General features: G+C 42.8%; 1 protein-coding gene across 2 annotated transcripts in view; it reads right to left on the reverse strand.

Moving 5' to 3' along the window:
* The window catches only part of RLIG1 (RNA 5'-phosphate and 3'-OH ligase 1), a 204,438-nt gene that overhangs the window by 74,165 nt on the left and 113,050 nt on the right, over positions 1-17,223 (reverse strand). For both annotated transcript variants that reach the window (XM_069229620.1, XM_069229619.1), the window contains exon 6: positions 16,628-16,797. In XM_069229620.1, the coding sequence (XP_069085721.1) occupies positions 16,628-16,797 (170 nt within the window). The remainder of the gene's footprint in view (positions 1-16,627; positions 16,798-17,223) is intronic.

Consider the following 17,223-nt stretch of genomic DNA (forward strand, 5'->3'; position numbering starts at 1 on the left):
TCTGAAAATATTAAACGAAAACGTTTCATTTTTGTTATGCATCTCGTTTTCCTTTAAGGAAAACGGGCTGCATTACAAAAAAAAAACCAAAAAAAAAAAACTGCTTTGTTGAAAAGCAATCACAGACATGGTGGTCTGCTGTCTCCAGCAGGCCACTATCCCTGTGAGGGGCCGCCATTCGCGAGGGGGTCGCAAATTGCGACCCACCTCATGATTATTTATGAGGTGGGCATTTGCGAAGCCCTTGCAAATCACAGATGGTGTCAGGGACACCATCCTACATTCGGATTTGCGACTCGCAATTTGCAGGTCGCAAATCTGAACCTACCTACATGTGACCCCAAATTCTTAAAGAAAGTCACAAAAGTGCACCCATGGTATATTTCGTACCCCCATAAAATATTTGTGAACTGTATTTTAGCATGGGTAAATACGATGTGTAGATTTGCTCATGTAAAAATCGATTGAGCATTTGCAAGTTCATTTTCCCTCCAGCCACTTTCTTCCCAACCCTGGAAGAAGTTCTAATTCTGCCATTGTCAGGAGTAAATGTCCGACCTTTCTTATTATGGGAAAATATTAGAGAGAAGCTGGTAAAAATCTTTAAAACATGCAGGTTAGCAGGTTTGCAGACTCAAAGGCATTCCAGCCCTGGAACTATTGCTTACTGCTTCCTCCAGCCCCAGTAGGCAGATCTGCAGAAAGGTGGCAAAATAAGGAAATTGCGGCAGTAGGGATTGAAACTGCAAGTATTCAAGCCCTACTATGGTAGTAGCCCTGGCATAATCAGAGAGGCTATTATCAGAGCACTTACATAATGGGATTGCTGCCATAATTTGTTGCCACACTACATGGCACCAAAGGGACAAGTCGATCTTTTTACAGGACAAGTAGATTTCAGAAGCAACCTGTCCCCTGGACAAGTAGATATTTTAATAAATTCCACACCCCTGTCTAAAGGAATGGCTTCCTTATGGAGAGATTTTGCATGCAAAAAGGAACAGTCGTGAAAAGGTTGTGTATGAAGTAGCTAGGAATAAAACACTCCAGAGGATTAGAGCATGTTCATTAAGAACTAGGATTGTTTTAACAAAAGCAATTATCTCGCTCGATTGTATTACGGTATCAGTGAGAAATTGATTTCATGTTTTGATTCTTTGTTTTAGGTATCATGGTAATTGTAGACAAGATTGATGGATTTCAAGATTGCTGAAGCAATTAATGGAAGGAACTCAGATCCTGAGATAAGCACCCATGATTAGCCAACTGGGGCGATAAATCAAATTTGACATTTGACTGTATATTCTTGTTTCACACTTAAGTATGTTTTTCTATCTTTTCATAGCAGTTTTTATCTCCAGGCTGTTTGTATGCTCCATCAATATACATTTTTAAGGGCCATAATACAACATTGCCAACCTTGTCAGCACAACTAATCACACAATCTTTGTTATTCTAAGCTTACTTAGTAATTATTTGTATTGATGAACACTGGGGCAAGTTGAGAGAAACTTTGTTTTACACAGAAAATTCTATAAATCCTTATTTATTCTGCCAGACAAAATAGCTATTGAATTGTGCAGGGTCTGTGGGACAAGATTTGATTTGACTTAAAAGACATGCCTGGTTTCTTTTGGCACATCAAACGAGCTGCAGAGTGAAGTAAATTCTGTATTTTATTTAGGTCTATTAACTGCGATACTTTGAGATTTTGGATTTATGTAGAAACATTTGTAAATTGAAAGCAATGTTTTTTTTAGGTAGGAAGACATAATTGCGAGATTATGGATATATCTGTAGGCAGTATGGGTTGTATTTTTAACAAACATGGTTTGTATCACAATAGTATATACTGGTTTCACAATAAGGCATCAACTGTCTTGAGAAAGGCTTTTGGCAGACAAAAATGGGTAGATGATTGTTACGTGGAACAATGGTGTGATATTAGGATTAAATCACCTTGCTATCACTGATTTTCAAGTGCTGACTCCTTTTTGGAAGTGGAGAAAGGATTATGCGATGGTAAGACGCAGGAGACAGTCCTGCAGCATTGTTTTTTTGTATACATTCTTTATTGACATTTGTTATAATTGGTATCAGATTTACAACATTTTCGTACCGCAATAAGAAATACCACCTCCTGCCTCCATGGCTCCACTTTAACATTAGTATGGAACAAGAAACAACATGTCATTTGATGATATCCAAATCTAGCTAGAGAGAGAGCATGCATGTAATATACTTTCAAAAGCTCCTGCTCTTCCAGACTCCTTCCTCATTTTCAACCACCCAACTCACACCTGAAGGGGTGTTGTAACTATTGTACCTTTACAATACAGCTTGGTCATGTACAACCTTCACGGTGGCCTCACATCGGGTGGATTGAGCAAGTCAGAGAGCATCGCTGCTCACGCCTACAAATCATATGCCAACTTATTGTTTATGCAGACTTTCCGCATAGGACTTTCTTCTGCCACAACCTGCTCTGCCATGTCTTTCAGCCAGTCATCCAACAGGGGCAGGTTAGGGGAGATCCACTGGATTGCCAACCTACGCTTGGCTAGCAGCAACCCCAGTAGTATGACTTTCCAACAAAGTTTTTTTCTTTTCTTTTTGGCCAGAACCAGACCAAGGGAGCACGGTCTGATCTCTATAGTGGTGGTCTATTCCATGGCTCTATTTAGCCCAGTAACCACTTCCTGTCGGTAATTGTCAATGATTGGGCACCCCCAGACAATGTGTAGAAAATGTGCTCCGGCTGTTAAAAAATGTGGAATGGAGGACACCTGCCGTGGGTAAATAGCATGTAGTGATTTAGGAGACAAGTACAACTGGTGTACAACAATGTACTGTATTAATATGAACTGAGTTAGCGTAGGATCTTTTCACCCACTTTCCTTATCTGTTAAAGGGTCTCCCTCAGCCTCCTGCTATCTATCCTGTATCTTCAGGGTGTGCCTCAGAATGTCATCCTGCAGAGCACTGTAAACATGAGGAAACAACTTCCTTCCACCAGCCATATTAAGCAGAGTAACTAACTCCTGTGACTCCGGAGGTTCCTCCAGGAATGTTGGTCAAATTCCCCTAACTGTAGCGCAATCGTAGCAAATTGCAAAAAATGCCCAGTCCCAAGGTAAAGGTCTCTATTGCTTCAGCTAGTTTGACAAATTTATCATTGGGATATCATTGAAATATAGGTATCTGAGGGTATCACACTTCCGGCCCACCACTTATCAATGAATATTATTTGTATGATCTTTGCTAAAAAGGCATAAAGTACAGATACACATTTCTGGTGCATATGGTGCGTGAGGGAGCACTCCCCGGACTACCCAATTCTATATCCAGTACATCTGTCCAACCACATACGCCACAGAGAGAGAGACACCTGCTCCCATCATTATGATCCCAGACAGGAATACCTCCCCATATGTACCCTCCAACAACTGTTTCTCCAAGTTGCCCCCCCACCATCCTCCCACTTTCAGCCAGTGCACTGCATGTTGCAACTGGGCAGCCAGAAAATGGACCTCCAAGCATGGTAACTCCAATCCCCCCCTTTTCCAAAGTCTATCTGATTGGGGCCAGGCCCACCTGCTTCTTCCCGGTGACCCGTAGCAATTCTACAATCAGTTTAACTTATTCAACAATAAGCCTTCCTAGGTGTGACATACATAGAACCCCGAAAGATAAACAGTGAGGTAATATAATCATCTTGACCAAAGCTAGCTTACTGATCAGGGACAACAGGAGAGTATTCCAAACTTTTTTTTAAGGTTTCAGGCCTTCTTGCGCCCGGTCTATATTTAGGGTAGTGAACGACTCAACATCCTATGTCATTTTAATTCCAAGGTAACTAATGCAAGAAGTTACCTACAGGAGACCCACTTTCAGGAGTCCCTGTAGAGTGACCTTCCCCAGAGCACCAAACGGAAATAATTTGGACATTGCCCGATTCACACTGAGGTCTGATACTCTCAAACTCTGATTAGGTAGCCAATATGATAGGAACATAATATTCTGGTTGGCACAGATACATCAAAGCGTCATCCGTGCCACTGTTTTGCACCACTGGCATTCTGGTGCATGCCAGCAAACCCGCAGAGTGTATTTTAAAATAGGGTGAAGAAATCCCAGATAATCCTCTAGGGATTAGTTAGGTTTGGCCCATGATTACAGGTTAATTATATATTCTCCTGATCTCCTCAAGACTGACATAATGGCCGAGGACCAAGGCTATATCAGACAGCCCATGTCGAAGAGTGTCATGGCATAGAGCTGGATTTTGCCATTATGCTGGGTATGTCTGTCTAAAGATCAGTGGAAGTGGCCTTGTGAAAAAACTGGGCTGATTGCAGAAGCCCCCTAACTTTGTGCCTCCATTTTTCACCTTTTGCTGGTGTTTTTCTGACTCTGATGGTGCTCTGGGCACTGCTAAACAGTCCCAAGGGCCTGTGCTCTGATTAAAAGGACTTTGCAAATTAGGCTAATTATAATTGGCAGTATAAACCTACCAATACGTCCCTAGTAAATGGTAGGACATGTAGGTTTAGAGACCCCAGCAGTGGTAGGGCGTGTAGGTTTAGGGACCACAGCACTGGTAGTGCAACCATAAGTGCACTGCTGAGGTGCCCAGTGTCATTTTAAAGGCAGGCCTGTCTTGCTGGCTGCTTTTAAATGAAAGTTAATTGTAAATTCGACTTTGGAATTAAAAGTACTTCCAAAGTCTTATACTACCTTACTTTTACATTTAAGTTACCCCTACGGTGTGCCCTAAGAGCCCCTAGGGCTGGGTGCTATATCCCAATAAGCAGAGACCTTATAAAGTGTTTTATAAACCCTGGTGAGTAAAAATAGCCAAATTTGTTTTTCCCCTCACTGTAGTTGTTGGAAATGGCCATTCTGCAGGGTCACTCCCAACCTTTTTGTCTTCCTCCTTCTCTTTTTCTGACCTCATTTTTGCTGGCTTTAGGACTCAGTGCACTTTACCAGTGCTAAAGTGCGTGTGCTCTCTCCTTAAAACATGATGACATTGGATCATACCCAATTGGCTTATTTAATTTACCTATAAGTCCCTAGTACAGTGCACTATATGTGCCCAGGGCCTGTAGATTAAATGCTACTAGTGGGCCTGCAGTACTGCTTGTGCCACCCACTTAAGTAGCCCCTTAACCATGTCTCAGACCTGCTATTGCAAGGCCTGTGTGTGCAGTTTCACTGCCAATTCGACTTGGCATTTAAAAGTACTTGCCAAGCCTAAAACTCCCCTTTTCCTACATATAAGTCACCCCTAAGGTAGGCCCTAGGTAACCCCTAGGCCAGGGTGCTGTGTAGACAAAAGGCAGGACATGTACTTGTGTAGTGTCCATGTCCTGGCAGTGTAAAACTCCTAAAATCGTTTTGCACTGCTTTGAGGCCTGCTCCTTTCATAGGCTAACATTAGGGCTACCCTCATACTGTTTGAGTGGTAGCTGCTGATCTGAAAGGAGTAGGAAGGTCATATTTAGTATGGCCAGAATGGTAATACAAAATCCTGCTGAATGGTGGAGTTGGATTTAATATTACTGTTTTAGAAGTGTCACTTTTAGAAAGTGAGCATTTCTGTGCACTTAAACCCTTCTGTGCCTTACAATCCATGTCTGGCTAGGTTCAGTTGACAGCTCCTTCGTGCATTCACTCAGACAAACCCCAAACACTGGATGCTCAGCCACACTTGCATACATCTGCATACTGAATGGGTCTGGGCTGGGAGGGTGGAGGGCCAGACACTTACATGTCAAAGGACAGTAGCCTGCCCTCACACAAAGGACTGCCACACCTCCAACTGGGACCCTGGCAGACCGGATGGTACTGAAAGGGGACCTTGTGCACTTCTAAGTCACTCTTTGAAGTCTCCCCCACTTCAAAGGCACATTTGGGTATTTAAACAGGGCCTGTGCCCCTACCAATTCAGACACTTCTGAGGTAGACACTACTTCATCAGGACACTTCCTGGAGAAGAAATCCTGAACCAGAACCTGCAACCTGCCAAGAAGAACTGCCTGGCTGCCTAAAGGACTCACCTGACTGCTTTCTGAGAAGGACTGCTGCCTTGCTGTTGCCCTGCTGCCTTGCTGCTCTCTGGCTGTGCTAAGAAGTGCTCTCCAAGGGCTTAGATAGAGCTTGCCTCCTGTTCCCTGAAGTCTCAGGACCAAAAAGACTTCATTCCTTCTAAGAACACCTCCTTGTGCAGTGCAAAACGACGCGCATCCTGCAGAAAACGATGCACAGACTGCATTGCAGTGAAAAATTCACTGCATGCTAAACTGGAACAACGCAGCCTGACTTCGCAAGGAGAAGATCGACGCAGCACCAGCGTAGCGACCGGAAATTTGACGCACAGCCCACTGGATAGACGCAAAGCCGAGCCGGAACAACCCAGCCCGACTTCCTGAAAGGAACCGATGCAGCGCCTGCCATGCGGTGGAAATTTCCAAGCAACTCCCACCGGATTGACGCAGCCCCTGTGACTTCGTCCTGCGAGTGCTGGATTTCAACGCATCGTCCCTGGGACGTCCGAAAACCCCGCAACCCGAAGAGGACCCAAGTCTGAGCACCAGAAATCGATGCAAAGCCTTCCCTGCGTGGAAAATACACAAAGCATCGCCGTGTGCGGCCTGAGAAATCGATGCACTACTCCCTGTTTTCCACGCATCTCCTCCTCTGCGGTTCCTTGCAGATATTTTGAACGCAACCCAGGTACTTTGTGCTTGAAAGAGACATTTGTTGCTTTTTAGAGACTAAAGACACTTTATATCATTTTTACAGTGATATTTCAACATATACTTATTGCATCTTAATTGTTTTGACCTGCAACTTATCAGATAAATATTAAATATTTTTCTAAACACTGTGTGGTGTATTGCTGTGGTGTTCTACTGTGTTATTGCATTATTTATTGCACACATATTTTACACATTGCTTTCTAAGTTAAGCCTGACTGCTCAGTGCCAAGCTACCAGAGGGTGGGCACAGGATAATTTGGATTGTGTGTGACTTACCCTGACTAGAGTGAGGGTCCTTGCTTGGACAGGGGGTAACCTGACTGCCAACCAAAGACCCCATTTCTAACAGTAGAGAATGGGCCTCATAGGCTAAAATGGGGAGACTTTATTTTAATTAATCAATTCCCAAGAGGAGCTAGGTATTTCAAGTTTGGTATCAAAATGATTGTTATACTAAATCCAACAACGTTCAATTGTTGAATTTAATATGACTAGTTGAGGGAAAGAGTTTTAGAACTCTGCCTGAAAGTTGACAACTTCAGCTCTGTACTGCCCTTCTCTGAATTAGCCAACCTCTGGCAGCCTGGCCAGGCTGCCTTGATGAGGTATGAAGTGGCCTGGGCTGAAGACAGAGAATGTGCCTGGGTGACGAGATCAGTCTCTGCAGAAGGGGGAAACCGGATTGTGGGAGAGCAGCCAAACTGGACTTCAAAGGAGGGAAGGACATTTGGAGCAGCCCAGGACCACCCTAATTTCCTGCAAACCCAGGCAACCATGTACCCTACTGATTAGATTAGGAAAGGGGTGTGTTAAGGATTTTTACCCACACCAGTGGGTGGACTCAGCCAGACCTAACCTCCAAAATTCAGTTTCTACCATTTTGGTTTTTAAAGGAGTGTTGCTGTCTGGGATTGATTTTTGCCACACTTCGCAGGAAGTGGTCATCAAAGAGGGTGGTGCCCTGCTTCCTACTGGACAGTTGCTCCCCCCTGCTTTCACCCCAGAAGCAAGCTTAATTTTGGCAGAGATGCACCCACACCTCAGATCCCTACAAAAAACAATGACAGAAGAAAGATTGTCCTGCTGGACCCCTGACCTGCACATGGGCATTTCACTCTGAAAGACTGCACCGGCTGCATACTTGTGCGTCACCACAAAAAGGACTTTGCCTGTCTTCAACTGGTTCAAGAAGGGACAGCCTGTTTGGTACACGTGAAAAATAGCTAACCAGAGTCCCCTGCATGAAATCCTGAAGAAACTGACCAACTGACCACTGTCCAGTGGTCATTCTGGAGTTTGAGCCAGGTGCATTTTGGTAGTTGGAGTCCTAACACTCAAGGAGCACCTCAGAGCTTCTGGAACCGTTGGGTGAGTTGGGGACTCCTAAAGGACCTTCAAAGACCTTCTGGAAGAAGATCCAGAATATTTTGGAGAACTTTTGGAAAAAAGCTCCATAAAGGGACCAACCCAACGTCGTGATTCAAGCTGGCTTACGTCGACCGTGACCCGGCCAGACTTGCAGGTTCGTCCCACTGAAAAGCTCTAGAGCACCAGACTTACAGGATTTCAACGGGGCCTCCTGGAAAGGCAATCAGACAACATCGACTCTAAATCAGCTTGCTGTGGAGGGTTGTCCGACGTCATAGAGAAAAAGCGCAAAAAAAGTGACAAAGTCCAAATGTAAAAAGTTGACCGGTACTTCCCACGACACGTATCAGAGGAGGGCTTCAGGGACGTTGGATCCAAATTCGACTTCGGCCCGGACAAAGATTTGTCCTGAAAAATCGCATAAGTCCGAAGATAGAATTCTTCATTGAGGTCTCCTGCGATGTGTATCCGAAGAGGGCTCCAGGGAGGTTGGATCGGTGACTGCATCTGCTGAAGAAAATCTTCAAGAAAAAGAGTAAGTCCAAAGGTAAACGTTTGATCGAGGCCTCCCGCTTGTTGTAGCCGAGCAGGTCCCTAACACGGTTTGCCTTAAACTCTGACTTTGCCCCGGTTGAGGTGCGACCAGATCTCCCGAGTGGCGCTTTTAGTTTCTATGCACTAGAAAAGATTAATTCTTTAAAAATTCTTGTCTCCAGTTTCCCTTATCCGATTTTTATCGTTTTGGTGTCATTTTAAAGAATTAAATATAATCTATTTTTATAAATTGGTGTTGGATTTTTGTGTTTTACTTATTTACTGTTTTGTGATAAAAGCTTTACACACCTGCCTCCTAAGTTAAGCCTAACTGCTCGTTGCCAAGCTACCAAGGGTTGAGCTAGGATTAATTTATTGAGACCTGACTGGACCTAGTAGAGGTTAGAGACCTATTGCTCAGGTTAGGCACTTACCTGCCCTTACTAAAAATCCACTTTTCAACAGGCCTTAATGAAAGCCCCGCAGAAGATGCAGAACAACCCCACGCAGATGGTGTTTCTGCAATGACTCACTCAGTGTGTGAAGGAAGGTCCACCATAGAGGATCTGTGTTCTAATGAACTCCGAAAGAAGGCAGTTTATTTCGGTAAGTTCTTAAGATGTTGTGGGCCGTTTGGGATGGCCAGGGAAATAAAACGGCTGGCCCTACTTATGTGGGGTCGCCGAACAGAGACATTGCCAAGATTAGTTCTTCAAACAGAATGAGTGGGGGAAACACTAGACAACTCGGACCACAAGCCAAAATATTGAAAAACTGGCATCTCATGGCATGCCAAGGAAAAACCCAAATATGAGTGGAAAAAAAAAACTTTCCCTCATGGACTGCAATGTGTAGAATGGCCTCTTTGATCCTGATGATAGGACACCCTTGCTCCTTGAAGTGGGAAACCACCCACAAACGTTCCTACTACTTAAAACAGAGACTTCACCAACATTTTGGATAAGGAGGTGAGAAACCGGTTACGGGTGGAGTCTCAAAGACTTCTCCACCCCCATCCCTTGGAGAGTAGAGTGGGGGCCATACCGGAATTGAACACCACTGCGGTGAAATTCTGGACAAATTGATTAAGGACCATGAGACAAATTTTAGGACAAATTATTAGACATCGCAGGGCCTCCGACTAAAATTAGGGAGACGGCAGGAACAGCCAAAGAATCAGGGGAAAAGGTTGACTCAGAGGTCCTCTCAAGATGGGCCCAGCAAGTGATCTGCATTTTAAGCAAATCAAACTGCCCACTGTCCACAGAGCACAGGCGCATTATCATCCTAAGACCTGATCAGAAGCTGGCAGAATTGGCCTCTTCAGAGGTGGGGGTTGAAGCCAAAGTAAATCTTTTTAGTGAGGCTTTCGTCAAGGACCTCTTGAAATTCGTACAGGCCTTTACAGAGCTTAATGGGGCCCTATCTGCTTCAAACATTTTCACTGCAAAGGTGTGGTGTGGGGTGGGATGCGTGGGGCAACGGGTAGTTCATCCAGCCGAGGATTTAATCAGAGTACTCATGGAGGTCAGGGTCCCAGAACAGTAGACTGGCAGGACCAATAAGGGTTCATTCCCTTCTTCCCCTCAAGGAGCAAATTCAGCAGGGTTCGAACTGGCAAAATGAGGTCAGACAAAACTAACTCTTCACGTAAGAGTTCAGTACTCTTCCTACTGAAGATGGGGGAAATCGGACTGCAGAATGCTTTTTCAACTGGCAGATTTCATGTACGTGTCTTACAGTACATGAAGAGGTACAAAATAGAGTTTTGGTGTTCACCATTTCAAGTGGTATGACCGACCGACTCAGGGGACATCATAAAGCGGATCAATTATGACGTGATAACTTTGGAGGCCACAAGGGGTGATAGAAAGATCTTTTCTTCAAAAGAGACTTCAGAGGCAACCAGTTATAAGGAAAAAGGAGTAATATTGGTTGTCAACGTAAGGGAATTCAATGGGTAGCTAGTCTACAGACATTTCAAGGGGGGGGAGGGGGGTGTCCATCCTTTAAGGGATCTTCTCAGGCAGAAGACTGTATGATTTGTCTCAACCTTATATGACACCTAGCTGGCAGTTCCTATTTTGTCATCTCACAGACGTTTTGTACAATTTTTTTGGCAAGACAAAGTATGGGATTCAAAGTTCTTCTGTTTTGTCTCTCTTATGCCCATGGGGCTTCTCAAAGCCTCTCGAACTGGTAGTAGTTTCACTGCAAGCGGGAGGCAGCAGGGTAAAGTTTATCTTGATTACCTCATTTTCATGGCTCAGGACAAAAATACCTTGCTGCAATAAGCTCCAATGAATCTGTTACCTCTAATAGACCTGGGTTTCTGACTCAATCCGGAAAAAATTCACACGCTAATCTCAAGACCATAATGAACTTCCTCACATTTACAATACACTAAGAGAGTGGAACTCTGGCACAACCCTCAACAAGATCAGGTCAATAAAGAACTAAGAAATATTTCTTGCAGTGGAAAGGATATCTGGTGAATTTTTGTCAGGATAATGGGCCAGGACTTCTATTGCCTTTTATGAATTTATACTATCCTTCCACACCCATTGTACTACTAGGTCCTTCAGACTCTCCTACACGAAGGACATTCCACTGCCTGAGGAACCTGGGAAGGAGATGCTGTGGTGGCTGGGCCACATGGAGGTGTGGAATGGCCAGGCAACATTTGGGCCAGTACCGAACATCCTGGCAGAGTTGAATGCCAGCCATTGGGGCTGCAGAGCTCGATGTGGTAAGAGCTTCACAGGAGGAAGTCGGTGCCTGAATGAACTTCCTAAAGCATTTGTTGCATCTTTCTGAGGATGGACATTTTAGTGGTCAAACAAGAGAGCAAGCTGGAACTAGATCATGAGGCAGGTTGAAATCACTAAAGATTACGGCACTACGGACTGGAGAGGGAACAGGTGAGAAAGCAGTTCATCTTCCGTACCAATCCAACTCAGAAGCAGATTGGAACTCATGTTACCTGAAGGATTCTAGCATTCAGAACCTTAATCCTCAGGTATTTTATTGCCTTTCCCTCAGGTGAGGTCTCTCCCCCAGTGATGTATTCACATCCAGACTGAATACACAGGTTCCAAGGTTTTTCTGCTACAGGCCAGACCTATACGAGTCTCAGGTGGGTGCTTTTTTACTAGATTGAATTGAGGGGATGAACAACACCTTCCCATCTTTCAGGATGATAACCCGGCTTACAGCTCAAACAGGAGACAACTAGCTGAAATGATTCTTTTCACTCCAGTTTGGAGTATGCGAGCATGTTTCCCTGCACTTCCCGAAAGGTCTTGCTATCTTCCAGTTATTCTACCACATCACCAGGGCATATATCCGTTTCCAAGGGAAGAGATACAACAATCATGGCCAACATTCTCGTACTCATGGAAAGGAGAATTACAATCTAAGATGATAATGATGCCAAGGAATTGTCTTTATCATACAGCAATCCTGAGCATCAAGTACTCGCAAAAGATATGGATCAGCCTTGCCGGCTTGGTTTAGTTGCTGTATAGAGAAAGATATTGGTCCTTTGGGAGGGTAATGTAGAAGGGAACCCAGCAGGATTTCAGTTTTTGGTTTTCAAGCTCATGGGAGGTATCAGATTGACTGGGATAGGATACCTCAGTACACTAGGACTTGGGTTATGAACAGGGTTCTACACTTCTTTAGTAACTGGCCAGAAAAAGGTGACCTTTCTAGAAAGCTAATGCTGTTACTTCATATGATATGCCAGGCCCCATGTAAAATACTGCAATCAACATCTTCAGCAGTCCTGGAGCAAATCAATCTTGAGCACAGCATGAAGAAAACCATTCAAAATGTATCCAATCTGAAAGCATGGATTATATCAGAAGATAATTACCAGATTATTCAACAAAACCGGTTTTTGACGATGTGCGCACTATAATGAGGGTAGCAATAACACCCCAGTGCTCTCTTCTGAACTGCAGCACGCCTGGCAAGACCGAAGGTTCTAAAAACGACGTAATCCCGCTGCTGGGTGAAACCATGCTGCAGACGGCAATACGTTGACAGGTGGGGCTCATGTAACTCCCCCATGCTGAAAACCAACTTGCCATACAAGCACCACCGAGCAATCCTCCCTCCCCACGGACTGCAGCAGTCTGAGAAATAATAGAGAGGAAGCAAAGGGGGAAGTGGGAAATGTAGGAAGAATTATCGGGAGTAACTGAGTTTCTCGGCTGGAAAATCATTTTTACCGCACAACATAAGCTAGTAAAAACTGCGCGCATTATTCTTTTCTAAAAGTGTGTCATGTTTTCAAGATTGCGCGCGGCGCCCCTGGCAACTTCTAACGGCGCACCGGGGTGCCGCAGCGCACAGTTTGGGAACCACTGGGCTATGGGAATTCCACACCCCTGTAAACAGTGGTGAATTTGCTCAGGAGAGGAAGAACCTGAACAGGCAGGGATAACCATCAGAACCTGACAGAATATGCGGAGAAGGGTGGTAGGATCCTTTTGATATCAAAGTGGCAAGTCCTGCTTGAATGTCACATCTTGGTTGACAGGTCTGCAGTTTTTTTTTTTTTCAAATGACATTGGGCGGCACTTCCCTGTCACAGGCAAATGTCAGCTGATACAGGTAAGGGCTCTTCTTTGGTCTCTCAGCCAGTCAGGCTCCAGTCACAGAGGGCTTTCCTTTTGACATTAAAGTGTCACAGCCTGCAAGATTTACAGATAGCATTTGAGGTGCACTTCAAAGGCCGAAAGCCAGGAGCCAAAACAATTCTTGTGTTTTCCATGCCTGTTGGCTGAAAACTCTGCTTTGTTCTACCAGACTGAGGTAGTTGTGGGCACAGGAACTGCCTAAAACTGGACTGGTGTTAAATGTGAGAGGTCACTAAGATTAACACACTACACTCGCTATACACCCTCCCCAGCCCACAGGCCATCATGAAAATGTCCAGCATGTGTAGGGTTACCTCCAGGAACGGTAACCCATTAGTTAGGGCTCATTCACAGTTAGCGTCAAACTGCGCCTAGATCCTGTTCTACAGAGACCATTAGTAATGATGGGCACTTTGTTCTTCTTGCTGTTATTTCTACTTAAAAAACTTTTAAAATTCATATTTCCTTTTGCCCGTATTGGATTTTTGTCATTTTGGTGGTGCTATGTTTATGAAATGTTACTCTATTTTTCTATATCGTTTGGGACTTTTATTGTTTTGCATCCGGCTTTATTATTAATTTAGCACTGCATAAATAGTTTATACATTGCCTCTAAATTAAGCCTGTTCTTTGCAGTCGCTATTTAGTGACATTAGTGGTTCACCCGGACAAAGACTGATTATTAACTGAGGTTGGTAGCTACCCTTCTCAACTAACATTCACACTTCCCACAGTACAATTTCTTCCAGAAGTGCCATAGAATCCCAGGCTTTTCCACTGGGGGCTAATTTAGAGGATATTATCAGGACAGCAGACTGGTCCTCTTTCAAGAAGTTTTATTTCAAAGTGGTCCCTGAAACTGCAATGTTGATAGTAAGAAAGCTTTGAATAAGCATAATCTAAGCTTTAGATTCTGTTACAGAATGAAACATTTCCTAGCTATCATGAAGGAAATTTTTAATTCTACTAATTAAACACAGGCAAATATTATCCCACCCAGAGCTATGAGATTTCTAGATCCCCCCTCAGTTGGGCTATATCTTGTTTCTAAAACGTTGGTTATATTCTTCAATCTACTGAATGGTATAAGGTGTTGTAAACTGATAATGTGATCTCATTAATGTCAATGGTTTTATGATGAATTACGTACCTCAATGCTTGTGAAGATTGCAATACATTATTTACTTTAATTCTCCTGCGTCGGAGAAGAAATAACCAGGATGAAAACGGATGGCTTTTCCAAGCTCAATGAAAAAAAGCTAGTGGGTGAGAAGAATATCCATATATACACTCTGTTATGGATGGTCATTGGTTATTCTGACCATGTCTTTGTTACTGCCACACTAGAAGGTTGGGACCTGTAGTTTTTACTCCGTAGTTGTGAATTCTATTAAAAGAAAGTCTTTGCCTCTTTGTTCCTTATAGAACTGAAACTTTCATTCACAGTAGTTAGGAAACTTCTCACTGAGCTTTTGGGAACTTGTGTAAGCCTCTACATATTTTCTCTTGAACAGTTTTCAACCATAACATGTTGCTCACCCAATACCAATAAAAAAGAAACTATAAAGTATGCTAATTCGCGTGACACAAACATCAGGTAAGAAGATATGACCTGCTCAAAAACGTCTGTTTAACATCAGCCCATGAGGGCGACATTTATAACAGATTTTCAGGATAACCACAGAATATGCTAAAGATTTTATGTGAATTTTATTTTACGTACATTTATTGATGCGGAGAACTCTCTGGACAAAAAACGCTGTACCCCGCCCCCTTTCTCCACCCCACATTTTTAAATTGTTCAACTGTAGGCTTTAAGCATAGTTTAGGCAGATTTTTCTGTCTCTGGTCCAGCGGGAGGGACAAAAGGATTCAAGATGGCTGTACTAGTAGGCTATCAGTACCATAAGAAGACAGTGATGAAAGTGACCACTGCTACTACTACTACTTCATGAGACTTCACATTCTTCATCTGTAAAGCATGACTGAATAACATTGGATTCTCATATTGCCTCTCTCATTACGGCTTTGTTTTGTACAAATAGAACTATGCAGTATCGCTGAAAAAGCGAAACCACCCAATCAGGAATATTTGTAGGCTGAAAGGATCTTTCCATACAGTTTTTTCAGTTGATAGACAAATGAGGAATACAAAGACAACCCTAGTGTGCATGCAGATCTCAGAATAACTATGTCATTTTACCTTCCGATTATTATCATATGCTGCATTTCACACAGTTGGCATTAATGTATTATGAACTTGAAAAAATGACAGAAATGACTCAGTAAATACTAGTTCATCATAACCTTTGCACTACACATGAACAACTTGCAGGTCTATATAAGATCAAAAATAAAAGATATGGAAAATCTTTATAAGGAGTTTCTTCTTGGAAGCCTTTCCTGTTCAAAAGGCATCTCTTTTTCAGGACGCAAAGCCCGCAAGCCCCAAAGATGGCATTCTTCATCATAAAGTCCACTCCTCATTCACAGCAGGTAGCATACTGTCTGAATGGGCCCCTGGTGGAGAGCTTTTCTTTTTGAAGACCAGAATATTCTAAAGGTTTGTATCAAGAGTTGTATGAAGCTAAAATTACCAGGTAAACAGCAAATTTAAATTTATTATGGTTGCCACTGCAATTCTCTGGTCAACATGTTTCATCCAGCTATCCAGCCAAAATGCTTAATTGGCCTTCTTCAGGACACTAGGATCTATAAAAATACACTTATGTTTTATAGTTGTTGTGTAAAAGGTATAGGTTGCGGAGTGTGAACATGTACAAATTAAAAGAATATTTACAGTAACTTCAAGTTACAGACAGAACACAATATATTATGTCTCATGCATCCCCGAATACCAATAGTGACAATTAATAACTTGTGACTATAAAAATACATTATAAACACATTCTAAAACATGCTTCACTCATATGAGTCACTGAAAACCAGTGTTATTACTTGCTTATCTTTAACAAAGTTTATCAAATCATGGTTAGGGGGTGTCTAAGTTTTTATACAACTGTCTCAAGCAGAACAAAAAAGTAAAACAAAATTATCCATGCTCTCCTTTGAAATAGAGTTGCTTGCTTTATTGGAAAGTAAAAGCCAATGATAACATGGACAATTTCATGTTAACACATCTACAAAAAGGTTTATGTTTCTAATGAATGGGAAACTAAAGAATTATGAACGTCTGCACAACAGAGCACAACAATATTAAGGACTAAAACAGACTGCAGGTTTCTGTTTGCTTTGTTTCCTTGTCCTTCTTTACTTACCAAAAAAGACCATTATTATCCAATAAGATTTACTCACCTTTATCAATGCTCCATCTTTGCAATGCCATACTATTCCTTCAATTTTGGCTTCTTTGAAGCTTTCAAACCACAAAAGAACTTCACTATAATTTAGCGTTGGGGGATTCTTTACAGGAAATAGTCCATGTGGTACCAGAAAATGGATAGGATGCTTTTTACTTCCTAACCCTAAATTAGAAAAATATATTTTTTAGCGCAACAAAACAGCGTTTCAAATAAAATAAATGATCAGTTTAGAAGGCAGCCCCTACGAAACATTAACGGCAAACAGCAACATGACAAACATATCAGTCAAATTCAGAGTGCTAATCATGGATAAAAGACAGGAATCGCCTCTATACAAAAGTTTAGGGAAAGGAAATAATCCGAGATATCCTGCTGAAGAGCAGGTTTGCAAACAGAAGGCATTTATCTATTTGGTAGCCATGTAGTTAAGATGTAAATATTCAATGAAGATGTGATGGCAAAAATAAAACATGTTAAGAGCTTAGAGTTACACTTGGACCCAATGGTAGTACTCTTAAATGAGATGAGGAGTCTGAAAGTAAATTAGTCTAGATACCCGCTTATTACCCTCATATTGTGTGGAAGCGA

This window comes from Pleurodeles waltl, chromosome 4_1, assembly GCF_031143425.1.
Source record: "Pleurodeles waltl isolate 20211129_DDA chromosome 4_1, aPleWal1.hap1.20221129, whole genome shotgun sequence".
NCBI classification, from domain to species: Eukaryota; Metazoa; Chordata; class Amphibia; order Caudata; family Salamandridae; genus Pleurodeles; species Pleurodeles waltl.